This window comes from Didymosphaeria variabile (assembly GCF_027946475.1).
Source record: "Didymosphaeria variabile strain IMI 356815 chromosome Unknown scaffold_2, whole genome shotgun sequence".
Classification (NCBI taxonomy): domain Eukaryota; kingdom Fungi; phylum Ascomycota; class Dothideomycetes; order Pleosporales; family Didymosphaeriaceae; genus Didymosphaeria; species Didymosphaeria variabile.
Window position 1 is genome coordinate 1616304 of NW_026611621.1, and position 23593 is coordinate 1639896.

At 52.1% G+C, this 23593-nt stretch overlaps 11 protein-coding genes across 11 annotated transcripts; 3 read left to right on the forward strand and 8 right to left on the reverse strand.

The window, feature by feature from the left end:
- Positions 1-1625: 1625 nt before the first annotated feature.
- On the forward strand, positions 1626-2857 carry N0V89_002239 (uncharacterized protein; the record flags this gene model as incomplete). Its single annotated transcript, XM_056211049.1, has 3 exons — positions 1626-1785; positions 1863-2109; positions 2215-2857. The coding sequence occupies 3 exons, from the start codon at positions 1626-1628 to the stop codon at positions 2855-2857; spliced, it is 1050 nt and encodes a 349-aa protein (XP_056074522.1).
- Positions 2858-3087: 230 nt separating this feature from the next.
- Positions 3088-3609, reverse strand: N0V89_002240 (uncharacterized protein; the record flags this gene model as incomplete). Its single annotated transcript, XM_056211050.1, has 1 exon — positions 3088-3609. One exon carries the CDS (start codon positions 3607-3609, stop codon positions 3088-3090), a length of 522 nt encoding a protein of 173 aa, XP_056074523.1.
- A 31-nt stretch (positions 3610-3640) lies between these two features.
- VAMP8 (Vesicle-Associated Membrane Protein 8) lies at positions 3641-5281 on the reverse strand (the record flags this gene model as incomplete). The annotated part of the gene is made up of 1 exon (XM_056211051.1): positions 3641-5281. One exon carries the CDS (start codon positions 5279-5281, stop codon positions 3641-3643), a length of 1641 nt encoding a protein of 546 aa, XP_056074524.1.
- A 968-nt stretch (positions 5282-6249) lies between these two features.
- Positions 6250-7256, forward strand: N0V89_002242 (uncharacterized protein; the record flags this gene model as incomplete). Its single annotated transcript, XM_056211052.1, has 2 exons — positions 6250-6420; positions 6465-7256. 2 exons carry the CDS (start codon positions 6250-6252, stop codon positions 7254-7256), a joined length of 963 nt encoding a protein of 320 aa, XP_056074525.1.
- A 347-nt stretch (positions 7257-7603) lies between these two features.
- On the reverse strand, positions 7604-8245 carry N0V89_002243 (uncharacterized protein; the record flags this gene model as incomplete). Its single annotated transcript, XM_056211053.1, has 1 exon — positions 7604-8245. One exon carries the CDS (start codon positions 8243-8245, stop codon positions 7604-7606), a length of 642 nt encoding a protein of 213 aa, XP_056074526.1.
- Positions 8246-9655: 1410 nt separating this feature from the next.
- N0V89_002244 (uncharacterized protein) lies at positions 9656-10627 on the reverse strand (the record flags this gene model as incomplete). Its single annotated transcript, XM_056211054.1, has 2 exons — positions 9656-9990; positions 10045-10627. The coding sequence occupies 2 exons, from the start codon at positions 10625-10627 to the stop codon at positions 9656-9658; spliced, it is 918 nt and encodes a 305-aa protein (XP_056074527.1).
- A 535-nt stretch (positions 10628-11162) lies between these two features.
- Positions 11163-13580, reverse strand: N0V89_002245 (uncharacterized protein; the record flags this gene model as incomplete). The annotated part of the gene is made up of 1 exon (XM_056211055.1): positions 11163-13580. One exon carries the CDS (start codon positions 13578-13580, stop codon positions 11163-11165), a length of 2418 nt encoding a protein of 805 aa, XP_056074528.1.
- Positions 13581-14353: 773 nt separating this feature from the next.
- N0V89_002246 (uncharacterized protein) lies at positions 14354-14765 on the reverse strand (the record flags this gene model as incomplete). Its single annotated transcript, XM_056211056.1, has 2 exons — positions 14354-14677; positions 14760-14765. 2 exons carry the CDS (start codon positions 14763-14765, stop codon positions 14354-14356), a joined length of 330 nt encoding a protein of 109 aa, XP_056074529.1.
- A 2626-nt stretch (positions 14766-17391) lies between these two features.
- N0V89_002247 (uncharacterized protein) lies at positions 17392-18596 on the reverse strand (the record flags this gene model as incomplete). The annotated part of the gene is made up of 2 exons (XM_056211057.1): positions 17392-17936; positions 18320-18596. The coding sequence occupies 2 exons, from the start codon at positions 18594-18596 to the stop codon at positions 17392-17394; spliced, it is 822 nt and encodes a 273-aa protein (XP_056074530.1).
- A 980-nt stretch (positions 18597-19576) lies between these two features.
- CHL4 (chromosome loss- protein) lies at positions 19577-21109 on the forward strand (the record flags this gene model as incomplete). Its single annotated transcript, XM_056211058.1, has 1 exon — positions 19577-21109. The coding sequence occupies one exon, from the start codon at positions 19577-19579 to the stop codon at positions 21107-21109; it is 1533 nt and encodes a 510-aa protein (XP_056074531.1).
- Positions 21110-21315: 206 nt separating this feature from the next.
- N0V89_002249 (uncharacterized protein) lies at positions 21316-22467 on the reverse strand (the record flags this gene model as incomplete). The annotated part of the gene is made up of 2 exons (XM_056211059.1): positions 21316-22063; positions 22208-22467. 2 exons carry the CDS (start codon positions 22465-22467, stop codon positions 21316-21318), a joined length of 1008 nt encoding a protein of 335 aa, XP_056074532.1.
- Between the last annotated feature and the right edge of the window lie 1126 nt (positions 22468-23593).

Sequence of the window (23593 nt, forward strand, 5' to 3'; positions counted from 1 at the left end):
CCAGCTTCATCTACGAAGACAACTCCTCTTTGACAAACATTAGGTACTTCTTCATTACCCATCGCTAGCACTGCCTTTTGTGTCCTCGTAGAGGTTAATCATTGATAGTTTATGATACCAGATCCATTGCTAAACTCCACGCCGCGTGGCAAGCCAATCTCAACACCATAGTCGTGCAGTCGTTTAGAGATGGCGTCTTATCTAGCCACGATTTGGTATGATCGAGTGTTACGGCAGCTTTCGATTCCAGACAGCAGATTCACTGCCACAGAAGCCACCCAGTCGTCCTCAATGCCACCCATACGTTGCGAGATGGTAACATATAGCCGCAGCTTCGCTAGCCACAACAAGCGTTATAGTGTAGACTTTTCCTCTCAACGGCCCGATGTATTGTTCTTAATGTTTTGACAGAGCGGTCGGTCGACCTCGTATATCGAGGAAGGAGGTGTGCTTGGGCGGAAGTTGCGACCGTCAACCCATTCTATCGCGACACAACGAACAACACGCAGACTGTCAAGTGGGCCGTGAAAGTCCGAGACGTCCTGAATTAACTCCAGATTCCAACAATATCACGTCAAATAGTACAGGATGTCGAGACGTTTTCCCTACGAGGCTGTTGCGCAACGTGTTGGTTGGATCCTCGACCCTCCATAGTGGCACGAGGCTATCCTTTGACCACTGTGCCACAGGTAGCCGCCTGCGTATTGTTGGAATGTAGGGAATAACCACCTAGTCTTGATTTGTATGGAGATAACGCGGTGTCTTGGTTCAACCATCGGCAGTTGATTAAGCCGGCTCTGTGTGGGGGCCAGATCTAGGCGCGTCTCTACCGGGAGCAGTGGTCGCGTGCTCGGTAGTTACGGATTCTGCACATGCTACTCCGATGGAGTAGTTCGTCAGGCTACAACCGTGACGCATGCTCTAAGAGGGTGCGTTGGATGCGCCTGCATTTTGCAGGCATTCGAGCACCTTACTGCCCAAGTGTGATCTTTGGACCCTTGTGCCCCACGTTCAAACCAATGGAGACTGACTCTGCACCATGTACGAGTCGAAAGTTGTCCATTCCGTCCACAATCTATAAGTTCTTCCAATTTACCTCCCCGCCATCTATCCTATCGCACAGATGCGTGCTCTCTCTGGCATTATCATTCGCAGAGCGGACATGTTCGGTCCTTGCAGCAGACTATCGTCTCTCTCATGGTTGCAAGTATCCATCTTCAAAGACTTCCAATAGAGTGGCGCATACCATGTATACATGAGGCTGGTGGGCTGAAACTCTGCAGCACGAGCTTGCCAAATTACAGTTAGCCGAGCCGTACCCCAAGGTAACATCGGAACCTTTCGTACGTGTCGAAGTCGGGCTCACGACGATCACGACATTTCTGGGACCCGAATGGCTTTCAGGTCTCTTGAATAGTTCAGACACCTTCCGGAATAGATCTACCCACAGAAAAAATGTATCGATTGCGGGGATGCTTACATACCACGTGATGCGGCGTGACTCCTCATGACTTGCATACCTGCAGTCATGGTCACTATTCGGGTCTGCTTCCGATGCTATAAAGCCAGGCTTTGGAGATCTCGTATGCGCATAATCTAAAAAACGAAGATTCAGCCCTACAGATATGCTCTCCAAAGCTTCTCTCAATCTAGTTCTCTTAGCAGGGCTGATAGCCCCTTCCGATGGCGCGATCTTCTCTCGAGAGGTCTCCAAGGCCAATCTCGAAGCTGCCTATGGCGCCTTGCAGCAATGGTATAATCACTCCAATGGTCTCTGGATACCAAGTACAGGATGGTGGAACAGCGCTAATTGTTTGCTTGCTCTTGTCCACAACCCACCAAGCATACTAATATGCACACAGGCCTTACTGTCCTCACTGGGGTAGCTACCGTAGACACTAGTATGAAACAACAGATAGCAGGTGTGATTGCAGAGACTTTTGTGAAAGCGCCGCATTACAGTCCGGAGATGGCGAAAGTCGTAGATATGGAAAATGAAAGGTATCTGATGCAAACATTCTATGGAGACCGATGGCCTTTTCTTCCTCCATGGTATGTGCAGCAGCATGGTAGACCGCATCGACACACCTTCAAGAACTTCATAAACGAGTAAGTAAGGAAGTAACTGTATGGCTATCACTCACTCACGCTTCCCTAGCTATTACGAGTCAGTACGAACGACTGACGTATGTTACGGTACTGATAGGGCTTTAGTGATGAGGGATGGTGGGCTCTCGGCTGGATAGCTGCGTACGATCTTACTCAAGACCATCGTTACCTCACCCAAGCGCAGATCATTTTTAGAGACATGTATTCCGTTTTCGGGAAAATAAATTGCAGCAGAAACAACGCAGGCGTCGGCGGGATCTGGTGGGATAAGAACCATACATACGTGAACGCCATCGCCAACGAACTCTTTTTCAGCACCGCTGCCTCGCTCGCCAACCGTGCGGGAAGTTCATCCGGCGGGCTATCGTACCTGGATATAGCGAAGAAGCAACTGGCCTGGTTCAGAGGCACAGGCATGATCCAAAGTAATTTCACCATTAACGATGGTCTGGACCAGCAGACCTGTCGAAACAACGGAGGTACTATCTGGACCTACAATCAAGGTGTCATCCTCGGTGGTCTAGTCGAGCTCAGCAAAGCGACTAGCGACAAGTTCTACATTGATACAGCCCACAACATTGCCAACGCAGCCATCGCTACGCTTGCTCCGTCCGGCATCTTGAGGGGATTCTTGCGAGCCGAATTGTGGCGCGGATGGCTCGCAATTCAAAGGAATCTTCGTCAGGAATTTGCTTGTCCTGCACAAAGCAAGCCCAAGGGACCTATACAAAGACTTCTTCAAGCGTAACGCGAAAAGTATTTGGGAAAATGATCGAAATAGGAGGAATGAGTTGTCGATTGTTTGGGCAGGGCCTTTCGTATCTTCTGCAAATGCGTCTACGCAGAGCTCCGCAATGGATTGCTTAGTCGCGGCGGTGGCTACCTAGGATAGAGATCGTGTGTCAATGGATCCCTTGGGAAACCTGCGATCCCTAATTCGATCCGTTCCGCCCCTACTGCTTAAAGCCAGCTTCGAATTTACGATCTGCTGCTATCTTGACTGACAGAGCGCCGCTCAAAAAGCTTACTTATCCCTGCTATCAGCCTCTGTGATTTGACTGGCACCCCGGGTTTAGGCGGTGGCTCAGGCATTGGCCACATGTGCATCGTAATCGCCCAGTCAGGTTGTACAACTGTCTCCCAAACCTGTGGTAGTATAATCTCCCCATCCGGACCGACTAGGTCGTAATGACCCTCGTGTACATGGGGCCCAATCACGTCGACATGGAGGAAGGCTTGCTTGATCAACTCCTCCATACCTTTCCATGTTTTACACAGATGCCATGGAAAACTGAATTTCCTGCCAACAGCATCCTTGAACTTGATAGGAGGCTTTGGGTCATCCGATGGTTTGAGCTTCGCGGCTTCTTCCTCTGCAGCCTTTTTCACCTTTTCGAGCTCTTCTGCAGCTACTTTTGCTTCTGATAAAGCCTTTTCATGAGCTGCTTTGGTGTCCGCAGCTTCTCTAGCAGCCTGAATCTCAGCCTCTTGCCGTGCCATCTTTGCTGCTTCAAGAAGTTTTGCCGCTGCCTCAGCCCGTGCTGTTGCTTCGGCAGCCTCTTTTTGCGACCTTTGCATCAGCCTCAGCCCGATCTGCTTTACGAGTGGCCTCTACCGCCTCTTCCCTTTTGAACTGCTCCTCTTTCTGGGCCAGAATGAGTCCTTCAAGTTTCTCTAATTTATCCGCGTCACTTATTTTCTTCTGGACTTGACGCTCGGCTTCAGCGATAGCTTTTTTGCGGATCATTTCATCACGCTCGGCCAGCATGATCCTCTCGAGCTTGCTCAATCGTTCGGTGCCGTCCTGCACGTCTGATTTAAACGATATCTCTGGAGCCGTTGGCTTTTGGAGCTGCGCAGTCTTTTCGGGTTCCGTTCGTGGCTGTGAAGCATGCTCACTATTGTGCGAGGCGAGAGTCTCCTCTAAGATCTTCTTGATCATTGTCTGAAGATCTAAATTGTCGGAACTAGGCGACCTTAAGGGGTTGTTTTGACTCTCTTCTTCCTTATCAAGATATTGCAGGGGGTTGAGCGATTCGGCGGATGCTCTGTCGTCGATTTGGCTTCCAGGATTCAAGACGTCATTCTGGCTGCTTTTAGTCTTAGCACCGGGGTTTGGAAGCCCAGGCCGGCTCGTAGTTGCGCTCTCGTTCACCTGATTGGGAGAGTTGTCTTTGTGTACGATCGGAACATGCATCTGTTGTTCCGAGGGCCTGACTGCAGCTGAAGTTCCCCACGTCCACGTTGGCACATGAGCTATCTTCAGTAAGTCTTCGGCCAGTTTCACGGTGCTTTCTTGAGCTATGAGAATGCCGCTGAGTTCCTGCGGACATTCACTCAGACATGTCAATTCGTCTGTCTCGCCGTCCATGGTGATTTGCCTCAGATCCCCACTCTGCGTCGCGTTCGGCCCGTCCATATCATACGGAACAAGTGACTTAATTGAAGGATCCACAACAGTTACAGCACTCGAAGCCGTATCGGAGTTAGTACTTTGGCTATCTGGAACATCGAGTATGGTCGAAGGGTCGCTGTTGTATTTCGGGTCCTGAAAGAGCAGCAAATTTGCTTTTGCGTCCTCGGCTAAGTGAAGATTGGTCCGGACTTGCGACTTTAGACTTTCTCTATAAGGCATCAGCATATCAAGTCCGGCTTTCATGTTTCTTAATAGTCTGATCGCAATGTACGATCGCCTAGCAACATACTTGACGTCAGATTGAGCATCTTGATGCATCACAACCGCCAGGTCCATTGTCGAGATGAGAAGCACCAGCGTTGATTTGAATGACTCCAACAGGCTCTTCACAAATGTGACTTTCGGTCCGTTCAGCAGCCATTTAAATCGTAAAGCCAAGAGGTGCACCGAGAACGCTCCTTTCATCTGATACAACTCGGTATTCCCAATAAGCCTCTGGAGCTCATGGACAAGAGTTGAGCAGGCAGGGACAAGGACCTGAGCGATTTCGAACAGTTGTGCTGCTTCTGGAACATTGCAATCAGAGATCGTCTTGCTCAGCTGAGTAAGGGTGCAAGTGAAGATAGATATGTCCGCTGCAATGAGACGTGCGTCGTTCTGAGCTGAATTTAACGTGCTCACTACCTTGTGTAGGGTGATCGACACTTTTGCGCCTAGGCCGGCGATACCTATGAGCGAAGCGACAAACTCGGCCATTGAAATGTGAAGATTGACTAGAAGCCTGCGAGGCGCTGCAGAGTGAACGGGTTGGCTGAGATTAAGTATTCCTGGGTCCCGCGCGTCAACATGCACCCACGATTTCACGGAACAATAATTTGTAACCAGTCGCGTTCCCTTCGGCAGTAAGGATGGTTCACCGGTCCAGTGAGGCGCGTCTGCAATGCAGCACAGCCTGATGCATCCACCATGGTATCTAGCCGTACCCGGTTGCAGGCAACAATGCGCCAAGAGGCGTAGATTAGCATACAGATGTCTCTTCCACCAGAGGACCTCACGACGAGCTTTGGAAGGCGTGATGTGGATTCAGGGTGAGAATCTGTGGAGTGTAGGAGTGTGGCGTTTGGAACTGGAAGGAGAACCTCGGCTTACTCTTCGTAGCTAGTAGCAATTCACGTGACTCGACTCGCTCCAGGGCTACGAGTAGAAGCGCGTTACCGACCTCCCAATCAATGACCTCCACGCTCTCTCACATTTCGTTCTCAGCTGACACGTCCGGGCGAAAAGCAGGACTGCAACCCCGGCACCACCGCCCTTCTCACACCGCGCTATAATAATTGGGCTCTACGCTACTGCACCAACGCACGACCTCAATCTCCAGTCTTGGCAAGGTGTAGTTTTGGTGTATCAAACGCACAGACTGAAATTACTTCTTTCAACATCATGTCCAAGGAATAGTGCAGAAGAGACGCAGCGTGGTCTTAACGAGGTGTGATAATGCGAGTTGCGAGATGTAGTGATTTGGAATGCTGACGAGTACGAGTTCCAACTGACTTCACAGAAAGGGCGTCACGGAGGTATAAGTAGGAGCTGGCAAGCTTTATGATAATTGTCGTTACAAGCTGGAGACGCTTCTCACGACAAGCTCAGCGCAACTCTACGTACGATATTCTTCTATTCTCTGTTGAGCCAAGCCAAGCCTTTGTATCAAACCAACAAATCTCGCCATGGCACCTTACGACGACACCACGGCGGCCACGCGCTTTGATTCCTTCCAAATATACGAGACGCACTTCAAACAGATCGGCGACCACAAGATACGAGTCGGCATCCTAGTACCAAATAACCTCAAGCCTGGCAAGGTTCCTCTCGCTGTTAAATTTCACGGCGGGGGCCTCGTGAGTATACTTCCCCATTACTAATTCGAAGCTAATAATACAAGGTTGTGGGCGATGCGTTGTTTCCGGATTGGATTGCCGCATTCTGGGTTCCCTTCATGCACCGTAACAATGCTATCACAGTCCTTCCCAACTATCGTCTTTCTCCAGAAGCCAGCGGAGCCGACATCCTCGATGACCTCGCAGACTTCTGGACGTGGTTCTATGATAAGGGCGTCGACACATATTTTGCGTCTCAGAATATCCATCTCGACCTCGATTATAAACGTTTGCTTGTCTCTGGGGACTCGGCCGGCGGCTACATGGCTCTGCAGTCCGGCCTTACCAGGCCAAAGGGTGAGATCAAAGCTGTGCTCGCACAATACCCTATGACGAACCACGCTCGTCGCTCTCCGGCAGACACGATGCTTGGGATGCAGGTTCCGTCCACAGACTGGCTCGACAAGAAGCTCGCTACTTTGATCAAGCCTGGCGCTATCATATCCTCTGCCAATCCCTTGACGACTGATCGCTTTGCACTTTCTATGGCTCTCAATGGCCATGGACGTTTCAACGAGTTCTTTGGCGAGGGTAAACGATTGTGGCCTATTACTGCGGTAGAAGATGTGGAATCTTTGCCGCCTACGACCATTTTCCACGCTACGGGGGACAGTGCTGTGGATTTCCAAGACAGTGTAGACTTTGTTGAGAAGGCGAGGAGTGCTATTCCTGACCTACACATTAGGCTTGCATATGCGAAGGAAGGTGATCATGGGTTTGATACTGCATTGAAAGAGAAAGAGGAGCCGTGGTTGAAGCAAGAGTTGGAGTGGGTCGAAAGTCAGTGGCTAGCATAGACACTGGTTGCTACACTTGCTTTATGATCTTGAATTCTGCATATCGCTGCTTCTGCGCACGAGAATTCTTATACCCTGCCTAGCCTTGGACCACTCTTCTAAGACAATTTGATGCTGTGCCTTTGTCCCTGGCCCTAACATGCAGCTCATAACAGGCTCCACATCGGCCCTCCCGGGGCTCCTCACCAATACAATCTTATCGTCCTCGACCGCTCCGTTGCGCCACCCTTTACGGAACACTGCCTCGAAGTCTGCAATCGCATTCGCGAAAACTTCATTGTCGCCGTAACACACAAGCACGCCGCTAACAACACGATCAAGTCCTTTCCACCAAGATGCGTCATTGATCAGAGGCTCTGATACGCATCGCCTTGCACACGGCCGGGATACGCTTCTGGATCAGCAGAGGGAGAGAGATAAATTCCCGCATACCGCCGCAGCTTGCGCGGCGCCATTAGGTCCGTCTGGTAGTTTCTCTTGAAGCTCTCGTGATCCTGGCGAAATGTCACCCACGGACTGATCAACAGGGCGCCTCTCAGTCTCCCCTCAATCTTCAGTACATTCAATCCAGAATGTTGATGCAGCACATACGAAAACAGCCCCAGCAAGCGATTCCCACCTGCAGAGTCGTCCGCGAGAATGATATCTGACGATCGCCGTCCGGAGGCGATGAGATGCGCTAACACAGCAGCTGCTTCCCGGAGTTGTCTTGGATACGGCGCTTCAGGGGCAAGACTGTACGCGAGCTGCAGCACGGCGATTTTTTTAGCACCACTGTTGAGGTCGTCGACTGTGCGTGTCCAGTAGCGTAGATAGCCCTCCGTGCCGGCTTGCGCGTAGCCACCGCCGTGGAAGTACAACACCACAGCGTCCGCATCTGGATCGCCTATCCAGTGCGCTGAGACCACATCGTCAGAGTTTGGTAGGGGTACCTCGAGGGGGCGAGGCGAGATCTTGTTCGTGGCGCAGAACTTGTGGTATTGCTCCATCGTCGATGGCATCAAGAACCTGCTGTGCGCAATTGTGATGACGTCGCAACCGGAACGAAGCGCAGAAGAAACGTCTTCTTTGAATGCGGGAGCCCGTCAAACGGAAAGCAGACTGCTGATAAGATAAGTGATGGCGCGGTACAAGACGGCTGCAGCTGTGCGATGGTGTCTGCGGGGATAGGGGGAATTCCAGCGAAAGCAGTGTAACAGTACCTATGCGACCAAAGAATGCTACAAGACTGAGGGTACTAGGGATCGTGACATTTTTGACCATCGTGCAATATTTTAACATTCATTGTGAGTTGTGCTTGAGACGTGTCAAAGTCTACAGATTGTACGGTGGGAGCTATTACCCGACGGCGCTTCTTGGGAGGTTTTAGGCTACGGTGAAACTCTTGCCTAATTGAACGCAAGTCATCTTCAAACCAAGACTAATCAAATAAGATAGTCTCTGCGAAGAGGTGAGCATATGGCAACCAGCAGACAAGCGCTGTCAAGGTCGTATCAGTTGAAACCACTGCAAGAAGGGTCAGTATCGGGTGTGGGGGCCAATTAGGTTGTCTGCTAGGTGTCGAAGAGGTTGACTGCGCAGTTTTGAGTGCTAGCAAGCGCCTTTCGCGTTCCATGGTTGCATCCTAGGCATCACCACTCAAGGATAACGTACAGAGTAAGTCGGATCACAATATTTCCCCACGAACCTTGCCTAACGTCACGTAATAAAAGTGTCGAAAGAGAAGTAAATCGTCTTCAGAAGGCTGGTGAAAGCCAACAATTTTCAAGTACGGTTGCCGTTCGTCATCTCTAATTTTGGATGGGGAGCTTGTTAACAAGGCCTAAGTAATTCAAGTGAGTTTCAATAATGATCCCGATGAAGCGGTAGTCGTTACGGATATGTCGGTCACCATGAAGACGTACCTGCGTCTAATCATCGCACGTGACAGCCTTCCAAGGCTAATGTGCAACCCCAGAGCACGATTGTGTCGCGCGTATTGCTGCCATCAGTGTTATTCACCATACAAGACCCGGGAATATGATAACATTGGCGAATTTATCTTTCTCGAGCCTATGATATATGTTACACTTCTAAAACCCTCCCGCCGTGTCCGGCTCTGATCGCTATAGTGTGCTTTGCAAAAATTCTGCACCCACCTTTCCATGGAAGAAATACCTTTGTATGGATTTTCAGCCAATCTATACACTATGAGGCTGGTCATTGGACTTTTCACTTTAGCATACTAATTTTGACAGCTTGGTGCCCTATCTTAATGTCTACCAGGCCTAAGAGTATAGACTCAAAAGACTTCAGCCAATGGTTAGACTTTTATAGTACATAGATTTGCTGAAATCTACGAGAAGGTTGCTAGAACCATGGAGAGGTGGGTGCAGAACTCTTCCAAGGCACCGATATCCTCAGTTGTCAGATTGTTTCTGCGCCGCGTTACCATTAAGCAGGACTGACTCAGCGCCTTCCACAGGCCCTGGCTCATCATCAGCCGAGGAGTCGTCCGGCTTCGGTAGATCTTTCAGCGGTGGTGGTGTTCTCGATTTCGGCGGTGCAGAAGCCGGAGCAGCATCAGGATCATCAGGTGTTCCCGTTGGCGGTACAACAAGTCCGATAGGAGCCGTCGTGTCGACCGCACCAGCGCCAGGGGTGGTAGATCCAAGAGAAGTCGACAAAGAAGGACCCGGTCGAGCTCGAAGAGCGGCATTCGCTGCATCGGTGGTTGCGTTGATGTACATATCCGCTGTGACGATCATGAGACATTGTTTTGTAGTTTTTCATAGGGAGTGGGGCTTACGGTCGTTCATCGTATTATTCCTTACAACCTTGTCATACAAGCGCGTCAAGCGGGCTACCTCACTCCTGACGCTGACTGAATCATCAATAGCTATTTCATCATATCCATGAGCCCCGCTTTGGATGCCTAGCCACATCACCTCGGAATTCTCCATCTCATCGACGACACGATCAAGGTCATCTCGGAACATGCGTGCTCGCATCGGCTGGCCTCTTGACTTGAGGTACGCGACGAGCCCGGCAATGATGGTGTTCAGAGCGCCAAAGACCGTAATCAGAATGTGCGAGGATTCTGACGCTCCTAAGCCCGTGAGAGCTGCGCCTAACACAACTTGCGAAAGGAGAAGTGTGTTTGTCAACGTGGCGGCGAACATGTACGTCCTGTTCTGAACATTCCGCTTGTGCACGGCGCGCCCGTAAAGTGATCTTCTGGCGGTAGGCTCTCTGAGCTCATCTTTTGGGACATTAGACGGTGGAATTCCAGCTAGGCGACAGAACTGTTGATGGATATCCTTGGAGTTCCATCGCGTGTTTGCTAGCAGCGGCGTCTCCTCGCTTTCGCTGTATACCATAGGTACCGGCATATTGCATCCGCTTGAAGAAAGGAGAAATTGGGTGAAGCTACTCAAACGATGAAACCAACGATAACGACCCTGGTTTTGCGCACGTTCCGAGCACATAGGCTTAGGATACGATTTGATTGTGAACTTGATAGCAAGGATGCCCGAGGTGCAAGATTTCATGATCACGCTAGTCGCTACGGCTAGATCAAAGACGACGCTTATTGCCGAATAAATTATTGATAGTCTAGCTCATATCGGGATAGAGGTACTTATCTCCTATCTTCACTATGAATAATCCGGACAGTGGCTTAAGGTAAAGGACTAAGGAGGTCCTTAGAGCCGCCACATACAACATTGTGGATGCAAAAGCCATGATTCGTATCATATATAAAACAAACATACGTACAATATGCCAGCGTGGAAACATGCCGACATCCAGGGATATAAAAGCGATATTCAGCCACTGTGGGCAGGCTAATCACGCACTCCTGCAACGCCTCGCACGCATGCTCGCGAAACCCATAACTCCATGTCAATGCCGGTTGCTTCGCGTCCCTTAGGTCGTAACCGCCTCAGGATCCTCCAACCGCTCCTGTATCAAGTCGACTTGCTTGACGGGATGCAAAAGCATAGCAGGCAGGCACATCCTTCCCTCGCCGGCCAATTCTTCCTGCTCTCCACCGTCATTATCGACTTTGTAGCCGAGCCATCGCTTCCACAAATTGGGTGCGTGTCCCGCATGGTAGTACCATGTCGTTCCCAAGAAGTTATGCTGCCTGTCGTCGCTGAATACACTCAGCCTCGAGCCACCGCTCGCTCCGTTGCGACCATTGTTGAATATAGCGGCAAGGTATTGCACCGGCCATTTCCGGTCGATGTACACGGGATGCGGGGCGTAGACAGCCTTCAGTCCATGGTGCAACGCGCAGGAAGCGGGCCACATCTCCGAAAACATTGTGTGTCGGTGAAGGGACTGCTCGCGATGCATAGTCTCCAGCAACCGACGTGAAAGGCGGCCAGAAGTGTTTATCGCTACACGGCGGGGTGGAGGACGTTGCGTTGTGTTGTAGCCCGTGAAGTCTTCAGCGAGGAGCCAGTTCGTTCCGTCAGGGTCAAAAAGCGGGTTGAGGACAACCAGGTCAGCAGGTTCTCCTACGCCCCACTGATACTTGTCTTCGATCAAGGTCCGCGGTGGTTTGACAGCTTCATCGATCTCGATGTCGAGGTAGTCGAGGGGTGGTTCTGGACCCCAGACTGGCTTCTCCTTGTTCTGACTTTCAAGCTCGGGTACATGAGGGTTCGGAGGAAGGTGTGAGGACCAAGCGTTCGCTTTGCTGTTTGTTCCATGCTCGGTTTGGACACGAACCATCTGTGAGAAGTCTTCCCAAGAATCATGCACAGCAGGAACGTAGAAGCGCGCGTTACGTTCCCAAAGACCTTTGCGTGGCTGCTTATCTGTCCATTCGCTGATTTGCTTGAACAAGTGGTAGTAATGACCAGTGTACCGAACGTCCATTTCCCAGTGCCAGAAGAATTCAAATTCGGGGTGTTGATGAGCGAAATAGGTGACCGGCATATAGGTAGAGCGGTATGCACCATGGACGGGCAGGTCACGGAACATGGAGTCGTGAACGCCACCGTAGATAAGACCCATTTGACGTTCGGACCAAAGCGTGCCCATGCCGGCGAATTCGGCAGGCAGAGACGCGTTAAGGACCTCTTGATACACTTCGTCCACAGCCCAGATCTGCTTGTTGTCATCCTTGACGTGGATCAGGAAATGCACCTGATACTCGCCGCCGGAACCGATGCTGAGCTCGGAAATGAGGGATCGGAGATACATAATATCCTCGTCATCGTACTCGTAGTCCGACCAGGTCCTGATAAGAACCGCGGTACGAGGGAGAAGTTTCTTGTGCTTCTTTTTCGCTTGCTCAACGATTGTGCTATTGCTCTTCTGTAATCCGGCGTCTCTGGTGCTAATGGTCTGGAACTTGTTTTGACCATTACCAGGACTGGGCTTGAAACGCTTCTTATTCTTCTCTAAGCAGCGATCGAGCGCCTCGCCCCAATTAACCTTGCGGAAGTCGACCTCAGAGGTCTGCTCCCAAACCTTCTCACTACCTTCGCGATCTCCTTCCATAGCGGCACCAGTGCCACCTTGCTTCTTCGAGTAGCCAAGACCGTACGGACCTAGACGTCCGAAGCGCTCGAAGCACATGTCTTTTCGTAGACCAAGCAAGTCGTATGAACCAATGACGTTCTCCGGGGTACCCTCCGTCACCCCGTTGTATACCCTCATTGATGGCAATTGCGTTTTTCCCTCTGCATCCAGATAGCACGTTTCTACCGGCCCATACTCGTCGATGTACTTCTGGCTCTGGTAGTCAGGATATGGGTTAAAAGGCACAGACTCGGGTAAGTTCCCGCCCTCCATGCGTTTGTTTTTGGGTGCGACTTCCTTGACTTCCTGCGGTGGCATGTCCGGGTCTATGTCTTCCTTCTTCGGGTACTCAGGAGTGTTCTTCCCTCTGCTGACCAGTGTCCGTATTCCGCCATGATATCTCTTCAAGAAAGGAAAGCTCTCCCATACTGGTCTCGGAGGGGGTTCGTTGTGCAATCCCAGCTCAGCACTTCGCATTGACGCCCAGCTCCGGTTCAGCAAGAAAAACACGAACAGAAGTAGTGTCGATGCTATTGCCAGCCCAAAGTATCTTGTGAACATTCGCGGGTTCTTGTAGCTATAGGCGCTCACGGACGGCCTTGATAGAGCACGCGGTATTCGCTTCGGCGGGGCATGTGCAGCCGACGACGACCGAGACGAGGGCGGAGACGATGTGGCGGAAGAGTTGTAGCTTTCATCGTCGCTACTCATGTATTTCTCGTAGTCGAGGTCTTCGACGTCGTGGGATGGGACTTCATTGTAGGAGTGTTGCTTCCGCTTCCCCACCTGGAGTGGGCGAAAGCCTAGCATGGCTTTGAAGTGGTCGGCCGTCGTACAGACGCTATCTCATGCGGTATGTGGGGGAGATGTGGTGCGAGGGTTTAGGTCTGCGCGAGGAATGCCACGGAAATGACGTCGACGTTCCTGGTCCGATTATATGTTCAACTTGGATGGGGTGGAAATGCTACAGTAGAAAAGCGCGTAACAGTTTGTAGGTGAGAGCGTCTCGCGTCGTAAAGTATCGCGTATGACGAACTGCTGAGCGGGCAAGTGCTCCAGGGCGCCAAGACCAAAACACGACAGCCGTTGCCCCGGCAGCTGCCACCTGACTTAGCTCATCTGAACATCCCGCATTGCAACCTCCAACGTGATCACGACATTGAACCCTTCTTTGCGTTCCACCACGCTGCGCGCATTCACGACGGCATCATTATTTATTGATCTCTGCGGTGTCTTCGTTCGAAGGTGCGTTCGGAGGCCCACTAGGATGCGGAAGTCGCGGTGAAATATACCGGAATCTGGCCGGGGAAAATCGCTGCAATCAACAGATTTCTCAATCATTTCCTAGTACGGCATATTCGACCGTCACGTCTCCGCGGAAACGATCCGAGACAGTCGTCCTCCCGCGGTTTGTCATCCCTTCATTTACATACAGTGCGAGCATACCGTCTTGTCCCGTGCCACGGATTGCAAAGGCAGGCGACTCGGTTTTTGACACCCTGGCTATAGTATCAACACGCTCCGCTCATTGCAGCATGAAGAGCAACGAGGTTCTGCCTTGCCCTGGGATCTAACACCTCGTCTCAATCCATCATTATCGTATGATGTTTTCTAAACGGAAACCAGGAAATTATACAGAACGCTATAGCAACACCGATGACCGCCACGACACCAATTTTCCACGAATTCTGCTTTTCGATTTGTCCCTCTCTCTTCTTCTCGACTCTTGCCTTCCAACGTTTGAACCACCATTCCTCACCATAGTCTTTCTCAACATCCCAGTGCTCATCTTTTGCATCATCTCCTTCGCTGTGGTTGTCGTCATCATGGTTGACATTGTCATCCTGGCAGAAAATAGTAACGTGCCAACCTGGCGTTGCTCTTGCTTCCCAGTCGCCGGCCATTACCTGCAGTCCTTCGGACTCGTCCCATAACAAGACGCAATTCACGCCATCTTCTTGAACGGCACCAACGAGGAGTGAAACGTACTTCCATTGGCGGAAGACAGCGTACTCCAGATCATATGTGTGAGTTCTGCATCCGAAATCGAACGTAAAGCGTATAGATGTGGCTTCCATTCCCTCAGGACATGGCGAACCTATCTGATCACATTCGGCATACGTTCCGTACTCGCTGAGTGGCTGAAGTGGCAAAGAAGCGCCAGCTTCCAAGTCGATACTCTCTTCGTAAGGCTGTGGCCGTGATCGACATTGTCTCCATCGCGCCAATATGGCGGACCTGTTCGATCTAGCAACATCGCTAAACCCGCTCAATATCTTGGACGTAGATTTACCTAGCGAAGATGTGATCGAGGTCGCGAGCGTAGATCCTGAGCCCGAAGTTCGCCATGAAGACACACTGTCATTCGATTTCGTTGAGCGAATGCTATCCGATGACGGTAATACAGCAGTCGCATTGTCTACCTCGTCACCGAACCCTTCCAACGGAAAAGTCCTCCCTACGTCGATCTGATTTTCGGAGTCTGTCCCAGAAATACGGTCATGGTCGAATTGATTGATGCATGACATCATATAGGTCTCCGGATCAACGAAAGGTATGGACATGAATCAAAACGTGGGTGACTAAATGCAAATGATTTGATGCTAGCACGGAGATACGTTCAAATTCCACACCACAATACGAGACATTCTTTTATATGAACTTTACAACCACGTTGTCTCACCACATTGCTAATCGACGGTGTCTGTTTCCCCATCAGCCAGCATTCCGCGTACCTCCATTCCATTCGCAAAGCTGGTATATGGTTCCCGAAAATCGAAACGTCAGTATACACTGTCTTGCAAAGACTTACCGTTCGGTAATCTCGTCTGCCACCCGTTCGCTCCGCCTACTATCCGTCTACTTTCTGATTGCATGCCCCACATGTTCAATGTGCGCGTGTAACTACCACTACTACCCGCGTGCTACAGTCTCAGCCCTACTGTGGTGGCGCGAAAAAGAGCGCCTCATCTTTCCACGTGCGTTTGACAGACCGGCAAGAGTTGCGTGACCACTTGTACCTACCAGTAGCTCCGGTCGGATACCCACGTCACTGTATGGGACCTTCTCCCAAGCATTCTGGTATGCAACGTAAGCTTACCGCAATGCAACTATCCGCTCCTGGCCGTAAGGGAGCGCCCAGAACCCATGGAGATGAAGCTTGACGCGGGGAATAGATCGACTACGGAGCAGCGACATGTAACGAGGCTCTTAGCATGCTTGGTATAAGCAAACAACTCTACAGCCCCAATTATTAGGCATACTCGGACACCAGTAACTTTTTATATCACTGACTGGCGTGAAAAACAAAGGAACTTCGCATTTCGAAATACAGAAGCGGATCGTGGACCCAAATGCACCGCTACACACATCCGTCGATTCGATTCCGAAAGAAACCCATCGACGACTCATCTAGAGTACGCGGTGCGCTTGCCGCCTCACCTAACCGCTACCTAGCTGCCCAAGGTGCAATTGGATTCGCCTGGCTCCCGTATACACGAAGAACAAGCGCCTCCCTGCAAGCTGCGCGGTGCATGTAACGCGCCTGCTCGCTGGCCACACGATAGGAGGTAATTTGGGATACCACTGCGCCAACGGTATGCACTGCCCAGTGGGCATCGATGTAGAGTTACCAGATCATCTCAGTAAAGCCTAATGCTATCCAGTTCGTCAAAGTCCCGTACTGGAAGTATGCTGGCCAGCGGTCATCTACGTCGTCCAACATGTGCTCTGTACTACCCACCATACACCACACTTCCTTTTCTCCATCCCATCAGCTAACTCTCGCCATACTTCACCAACCAGCCACCCAATCGATTTCCCCACCGCGTCATCTTCTCAATCCCACTCCCCCCACCTCATCCCGCCTCGTGTAATTCGCCGCATTAATTGCCTCTCTAATCCCGGCCCTTCCGAGGTCGGTGCCCTACCTAGGCTACTATTCCCGCGTCGATACCCTGCACATCACCACAATATCGCGTCGCGGTGGGACAAGCGTTGCCATACATATGTATGCGAAAGTACCAAAGCGGGTAGCATGGGCAGGCCGGGAAACTAGGTACAGTGCAGAACAAGTGCGTGGGTGCTTGATCGGATTCTGAAGTTGCGTAATGTGGACCAGAACTGGCGTTTGCGGACCTGGGGAAAATTTGAACATTGGTGAGACCAGACTAAGCGACTCCAGGAGGGTGTGGCGTAGGAGGCCTAGCGGTTGGACGGTGGAGGTCTCGGGGTTGCAATGGGTTTTGTACGTGGGTGAACGCGTGGACTTTTGGGTAGATATGGATATTGCTAGGGACGGAAGTATGAAAGGAAGGTCTAGTACAGACACTCAACGCAAGATAGCACATGGAAAGCCGACAAATTAACGTGAAAGTAATAATCGTATTAGTGGATCATGCACTGGGCTTCCCCATCAACTCATTGTTTCATGAGTATCGCACACCTAATCCGTAACGCATCCTCGTGAGGGTGGCCATCCTACCCCCTAATCTATAGCACAAGGCGAACATACAGTGTGCGCGCCGACCCGACTCTTGTCGAGCCTGCGAAATCCGAAGCCCAGCAGTCGGTCACTATCCAGATACAAGAAGAGAAGCTAGAAGAATTTTGGTCGAAGCCTTTAAGCCTTGGAGGCCTTCGTGCCGACGCCATCGGTCCTGTTGCCGTTACTTCGCTCACTCTCCTCGCGCTTGGAGAGGCGGGCCTGGATCTCGGAGGGCGACGCCTTGCCGCCGTTCTTCTCGGTGATGAGGCTCTTGAGCCAAGTGTTCTCCGTCTCGAGCTGCTGGATGCGCGTCTCGAGCACACTGACACGATCCGTCATGTCCTTGGCTGTCTGCTCGAGCGCCTGCTCGCGCTGCTTCTTCTTGATGCGGAAGCGGGCGCTCGCGGCTGTGTTACGGCGCCGCTTGTCCTCCTCGGCGGCGTGACGGGCGTTCTCATCTGTAGGGGGTTGGCTCGGCGTATCCGCAGCACTTTCGTGCTTACGCTTCTTACCAGCGGCGGCATCGAAACCAGGGACGATAGGTGATACGGCTGTTGAGGTGGGGGACGTGTAAGCATTGCCTACAGAGTAAGTACGTGACGCGGGGAGCGGATTCGAGAGAGAAGGATCGATGGAAAGAGGCTGCGAGAAATTGGAGAAGTCGGCAAACTGGAAGTCGTCTGTAAAAAGATCGAAGTTAGCCATGTTGACTGAGGGTCAAAGGGACGATAGAGTGCAAGGTGCAGTCGCTGGCCGCCGTCTTCAGTGGGCAGCGCGAGGCAGCACAGGTATTGCGTGATTGGAGCACCGCGATGCGTCGTTGCAAGCCAGCGCTCGAGGCGCTGGACACCCCGGCCGCTTGTTTAGAGCGCGTGCGCGTGAGTGGCTGCAAGGCTGCAGGATGCGTGGGGTGAACTGGTTGGCGAAGCGCGTTTGGCGGGGTCTGCAGTGTACCCTTGAAACGAACATCGAGTCCCAGAACACGGCGGCAACCGACGTCGCCGTGATGGGGCCAAGCCAATGAATGACCATGCAGACAGTAAAGATAGAAGTGCGTACGTACCATTGAGGTCGAAAGGCATTTTGGCGTCGGTCGCGGTAAGCGGGGGCACTGTGCGACTCGCTTGCGTGGCCGGTGCTGGTGTCTCGATGTTGTTCAAATCTACGTCGAGCGATGGATTCAAGCCAAGGTTGCCGGTGTCGTACTGATCGAAGAGATCGGTGTCCAAGAACATGGAAAAATCCGGATTCGGCTCGTGGACCTCGTCGGGGACGATGGTGTTGAGGTTGGCGACGTACGCGGAGACGTTTGGCCCGCGACGGCCGTTGTAGCCGGACATTGAAGTGTGCGCTGTGTGATGGTACGGATCAAGTGCTGTTTTGAGGGTGTTCGGAATGTCTGTGTCGAGGGCCCGTTCAGACGTCGATTCACGGTTGCGTCAAGATGAGTAATTCGGATCCCGCGGTGGTGCCGACCAGGCGGATGTGCAATGCGTCGACTGCAACCGGCGTGCAGGAAGGCGAAATGATGCGCAAAACAGCCGGCTCACGGTGAGAGAGCAGGCAGGTCGGAAAGGGTAGTGGGAGAGTGGTGAAGAGGTGAAGTGGTGACGTTGAGACGGTAGTGTATCGCTGGTGGAGAAAGGATTTTGATCGTCAGCGAGTTCGGCCGCCCACGGGGTTGCGACTGCCGTGAATGACGGATCACTCGGAAGGCGCACTAGCACCCCACCACCGGAGGGAGAAGGCGCGACCTCAGCAATGTCCGCCCGGCTGAGACAGTGCGTACACAGTAGCCCTTGGTGTGCAGACGGAGCGCTGCAGCCTTCGAATCTCTTCGTGCAGATGGAGCGCTGCAGCCTTTGTATCTCTTTGTGCAGCACGAGCTGTCTGACCCCGCCTCACCACTCGTTCGACGAGTCTGCGGCAGTGACCGTGGCGGTTTGTAATCAAAGGCCCGCCTCCAGATAAGGCAAACAAGCCCGAGTGCGCCCGAGGCTTGAGCGAGCGGCGGAAGCACTGCCCGTAGCGCCATGGTGATGGGCAGCCTGGGGGCCTCTCTCTACGCAACGTGGGTGCTGATGCTGCAGGCCATCATTTGCAATCGCTCGTCAGCTGCGCTCCCGCATCTTGGCTGCTGCTGCTGGCTAGGATGGAACAGCACTGGAATGCACACGGGCAGGGGCGCGACGGCATCACGTGACGAGCGTTCCCCGGGGGCCGCTTAGCACGCTACGAACGCGTCTCCTCCGGCGCGCTGATATCGATAACAAGCATAAACAGTTGATACGTCTCAGCATAACCACCCATGTAGCCCACCATGGCGCCGAAAGCAAAGACTACCGTGCCCGATTGCAAAAACGTCCCGCATTCCCACCGCCTGCCCACCACCCACCGCGAAGTCCAGCGCACCTTCACCAAGCTCTCGCGCCAGTCCCTCGTGTCCCTTGCACACCAGTGGCTCGCAAAGAAGAACCGCGATTTCTGCCGCCCCTATTTGCTCGGCGACCGCGACGCCGACGAGGAAGACGAGGACGAGCAGTATACGCCCGCGCAGAGCTATGAAGAGCTCCAGGAGATATACAAAGAGCTGGCGGCGCGCAAGGGCGGGAAGCGCGAGATACAGGATCGCATACTAGAGGGCGACTGGAGAACAGGCGTCTCCATGTATCAATTGGCCACGGCCGAGATACAGTACCTGCTAGATCACCCAAACAGTCTGCGCTGGACCGCGAAACGGCTTGCACGGATACCGAATGCTAAGAGCGTCTCATTGGATATGGAAGTCACAAATGACTCGGAGCATCTACCGCGATTCCAGGCGCAAACTTTCATGGCGAACCTCGCGAGGGAGCTGACGCCGCTTATGAAGGCGCATTACCTGTTGATCAAGATCAAAACCATGCCCATGACAATACTGAGGGTCTATATACATGACTCGCCGTATAGTACCGAGGCCTCTCTCGCCGTAGATAATGGAAACGTGGACAGCGCAAGAGCAGTCTTCTTCATTTGGCCCAATGGCTCTCCGTTTGTCTACTCCTCGATAGCGAACCACTTCGGCCAAGTCATCAGTGATGATGGTCGCCATCTGCGCGACATCGTCCAGCAAGCCATACCGAAAGCTTTCTCGCGACCGTCAGCGAGATATCAGCTTGCAAGCACAAATTTCACGACAAAGTCTCTAGACGCACTGCTCGCATACAGAGGACCGGGGAAGAGCAACGCGGCATCAGGCGGCTGGAGCATCTTCCAGGATCACAGCTTCAGTCAAAATGCTCTAGATTTCATAACAAGCCAGAGGGGTGATGGACACGAGAAGAACCGAATGGGCAGAGACAATGCAACAGGCACAGCGAAAGCCGGTCCAGGTCGACCGAAGCGGACGCTCGAGGACAAGGAAACATCGGAAGCAAAGAGAAGACGCGAAGTAGCAGCTGGTCGATTTGGCTCATCTGCGCAACCCAACGATGGGCAAGGCCTCGAGCGCGTCGAAGTCCGCATTGACGATCCCTTCCCGCCTGTGCCTGACTCATCCGAGCAAGCAGACGATGCGGAAACGTCAAATATCAGTGCGCAACCGGCGAATCACAATCGGAGAGGTCGCCCGTCAATGCTAGACCGCTCACAAGATGAGATCGAAGAGTTAGAGGGCGGAGACTCGTGGGTCCCTGATGTGCGCGTGGTGTTTCAAGGCAGCCATGTGTTCGCTGGCGTTAGGCAGCTGGTCGAACAGGGTGTCGTGGATGGAGAGAACATGCCCGGTTGGATGACGGGCGAAGCAGGCGTAACGATTGGTGCCGTCAAGGAGGGAAGGATTCGAACTAAGAGCGGGCAAATTCCAGGTGTCTGACATCGAAACTGTATTGCTGAGTTTGTTGGGCGTTGGAGCAGCGTTAATACCCCGGTCTTTGGCATGGTGTTCTGGCGTTTCTGGCTGAGCCTTTGAGTATCATCGCGATGAGGGTGGTCTGGTATGACTGCACGACGGATGCAAGATGACGTAGCTACTTCAACAACACACATCAAGTTGTTATATTGCTGTTTGACGTGCATAGCTTATGGGGCTGTCTTCCTCCGACTACTTCTCCGCACACCCTCAGCGGGCGCTTCCGTCTCAACAACCTTCCTCTTCGCGCCTTTCTTTACCTTTCCACTGACATCCTTTTCTCCACCACTAACTTCCTTCGACCCTGCAAACTTCCTCTTTCCGTCCTTCTTCGCTGGCACAGAATCCTCCACCATTGCCTCCCCACTCCCCTCCTCTGCCTCCTCGTCTTTATTCTCCGCCACCTCCCCGCCATTGACATCGTCCCTCTCACCCAATCTGCTCAAAAACACCTGCTCATCCTTCCCAACATCAACACCCTCCTTCCCCAACACCCAAGCCACCTTCTCCATGTCCACCGCCGTCACGCCCAGCCGTGTTCTCATCTTGTTTACATGGCCCAGCAGCTCTTGGTACTCTTTAACGTTGTACCTGATTACGCGGTTCCAGCCGCCGGGTTTGCCGGGGATATCCCACATTAGCCAGCGGAAGAGCTCATCAGAAAGGAAGGGGTTGAGTGTGGGATCGTTGGTGGAGAGGAGGAGGGATGCTGTTGCTGGACCGATACCTTTCAATTTAGTGAGGACTTTGAGGGAGATCATTTCGAGTGCGTTCAAGGGTGAGTTGCGGTGGAGATGCATCCACTCGTCATTTTCGCCGGGCGTGTCGGAGAATGCATTTCGTGTTTTCTGCTCGATGTCTTTGGGAGCATTGGACTGGACTAATTGAAGGAGTTTGGGGCGGAATGTGCCGTGTTTCCTAGGGGGCTTTAGCTGGATGTGTAGAGCAAACCGACAGTGGTAAGCATATTGGTTGCGACTCATATTCTGAACATTGCAAGGATAGTAAACATTCCTTCGAAGTGCATCTCTCATGATTTATGAGGATTGATTATTTATACACATGGGAAACTTGTGGACGGTCCCATTGAACGAATCAGAATCAACGTACAATTTCCATTCTACGAGCTTCTCGGCTTCATCTTTGGTTAGATACGCGCCCTTCTTTTTGCGCGAGGTGACGGTGGCCGGGATGGTGTCGTAGCGCAGCGCATCGAGTTCGCGTAGGTTTTCAGGCACGGTAGATGGATAGCGAGAGAGAACAGCTTTGAAAGTCTCTTTCGATATCTGGGTATACTTCAGGGTCTTCTGAGCGGGTGGCATGGCGGTATCCTGTTGCATTGGTGGCCGAAAGGTGTAGTCGAGTACGCGTAGAGACGCGTTATACATCGGCACGTTTTCTAGTGTTGCCCAGGTGCCCAGGTGCTCGTCTACTCCAGGTTGCTATGTGCGTTGCGACATCACACGGTCAATGTCATATTAATAATTACGACTAGGGTAGCGTACAATTCACAAACGCGAGCGTTAGGAAATCTATCTTAGCTGTTGAGGAGAATATCGCATTTAATACCAAACAGTAACCATTGGAAAGAGGTGAGCTGTCATTTGGGAGGGGACGGTGTCATTCTACTTAAGCGAGCCAATCAGCATGTCAGCTTCTGCCGCCTCACCTCACCTCCTTGCGTCTTGGCCATCCTACTCAAGCTCGACCTTACAATTTCGTGGTAGTGTGACGTTTCTTACCCCCTCTATCTATTTTGCTCTCACACACTACTCAAGAAAGCTGGTTCGTAACGGTAGATGACACAGAGCGCAAATCCTTCCACGCGTACCACGGTTCTTTCCAACCTTATAATTCTCGGGATACCACCAACATGTGGATAATACAGTCCTTTGAGAGGATGCACTAAGAATACGGTCAGTCGATGGGCAGATAGCACGACGTTCTTGAGCATGGGAATATACCCGCCGTTGAAAAATGTGCCGAACGACCACTACCCCGTTGCCTGGCTTATCCTGATGGCCATGGCAGGCTCCTGTCTTCGCTTGGAAATTCCAGTGAGTTGCAAGGGCTGCCATTCATATGGTTCCATAAGCTGTCGTAAAGTACCGATCCTTCGATCCTTATCCGTTAACCTGTGTCAACGCCATTCGGTCTTGAAGCCCGGAAGGCTTCCAGTGGCCATTCGATCCACTTCATCCAGTCTTGACGAACTACACTCCTGCAGCGGATATTTAAGGCGCCAAGCATCTCGGTTGAATCTGAGTGGACATATTCTGGTGGGTTGACACCACATCTTGCTCCTTCCTGGGGGCTACTTTGGGCTTCGAGGTCTTCTTGGTCTAGGTCTGTGGACTGATCGCAAAGTTCGTGGCTAACCCAGTCTATCATATCGGCAGCAAAATCTTTCAACCACCACACATCCTTCTGCTTTACTAAAACTGAATA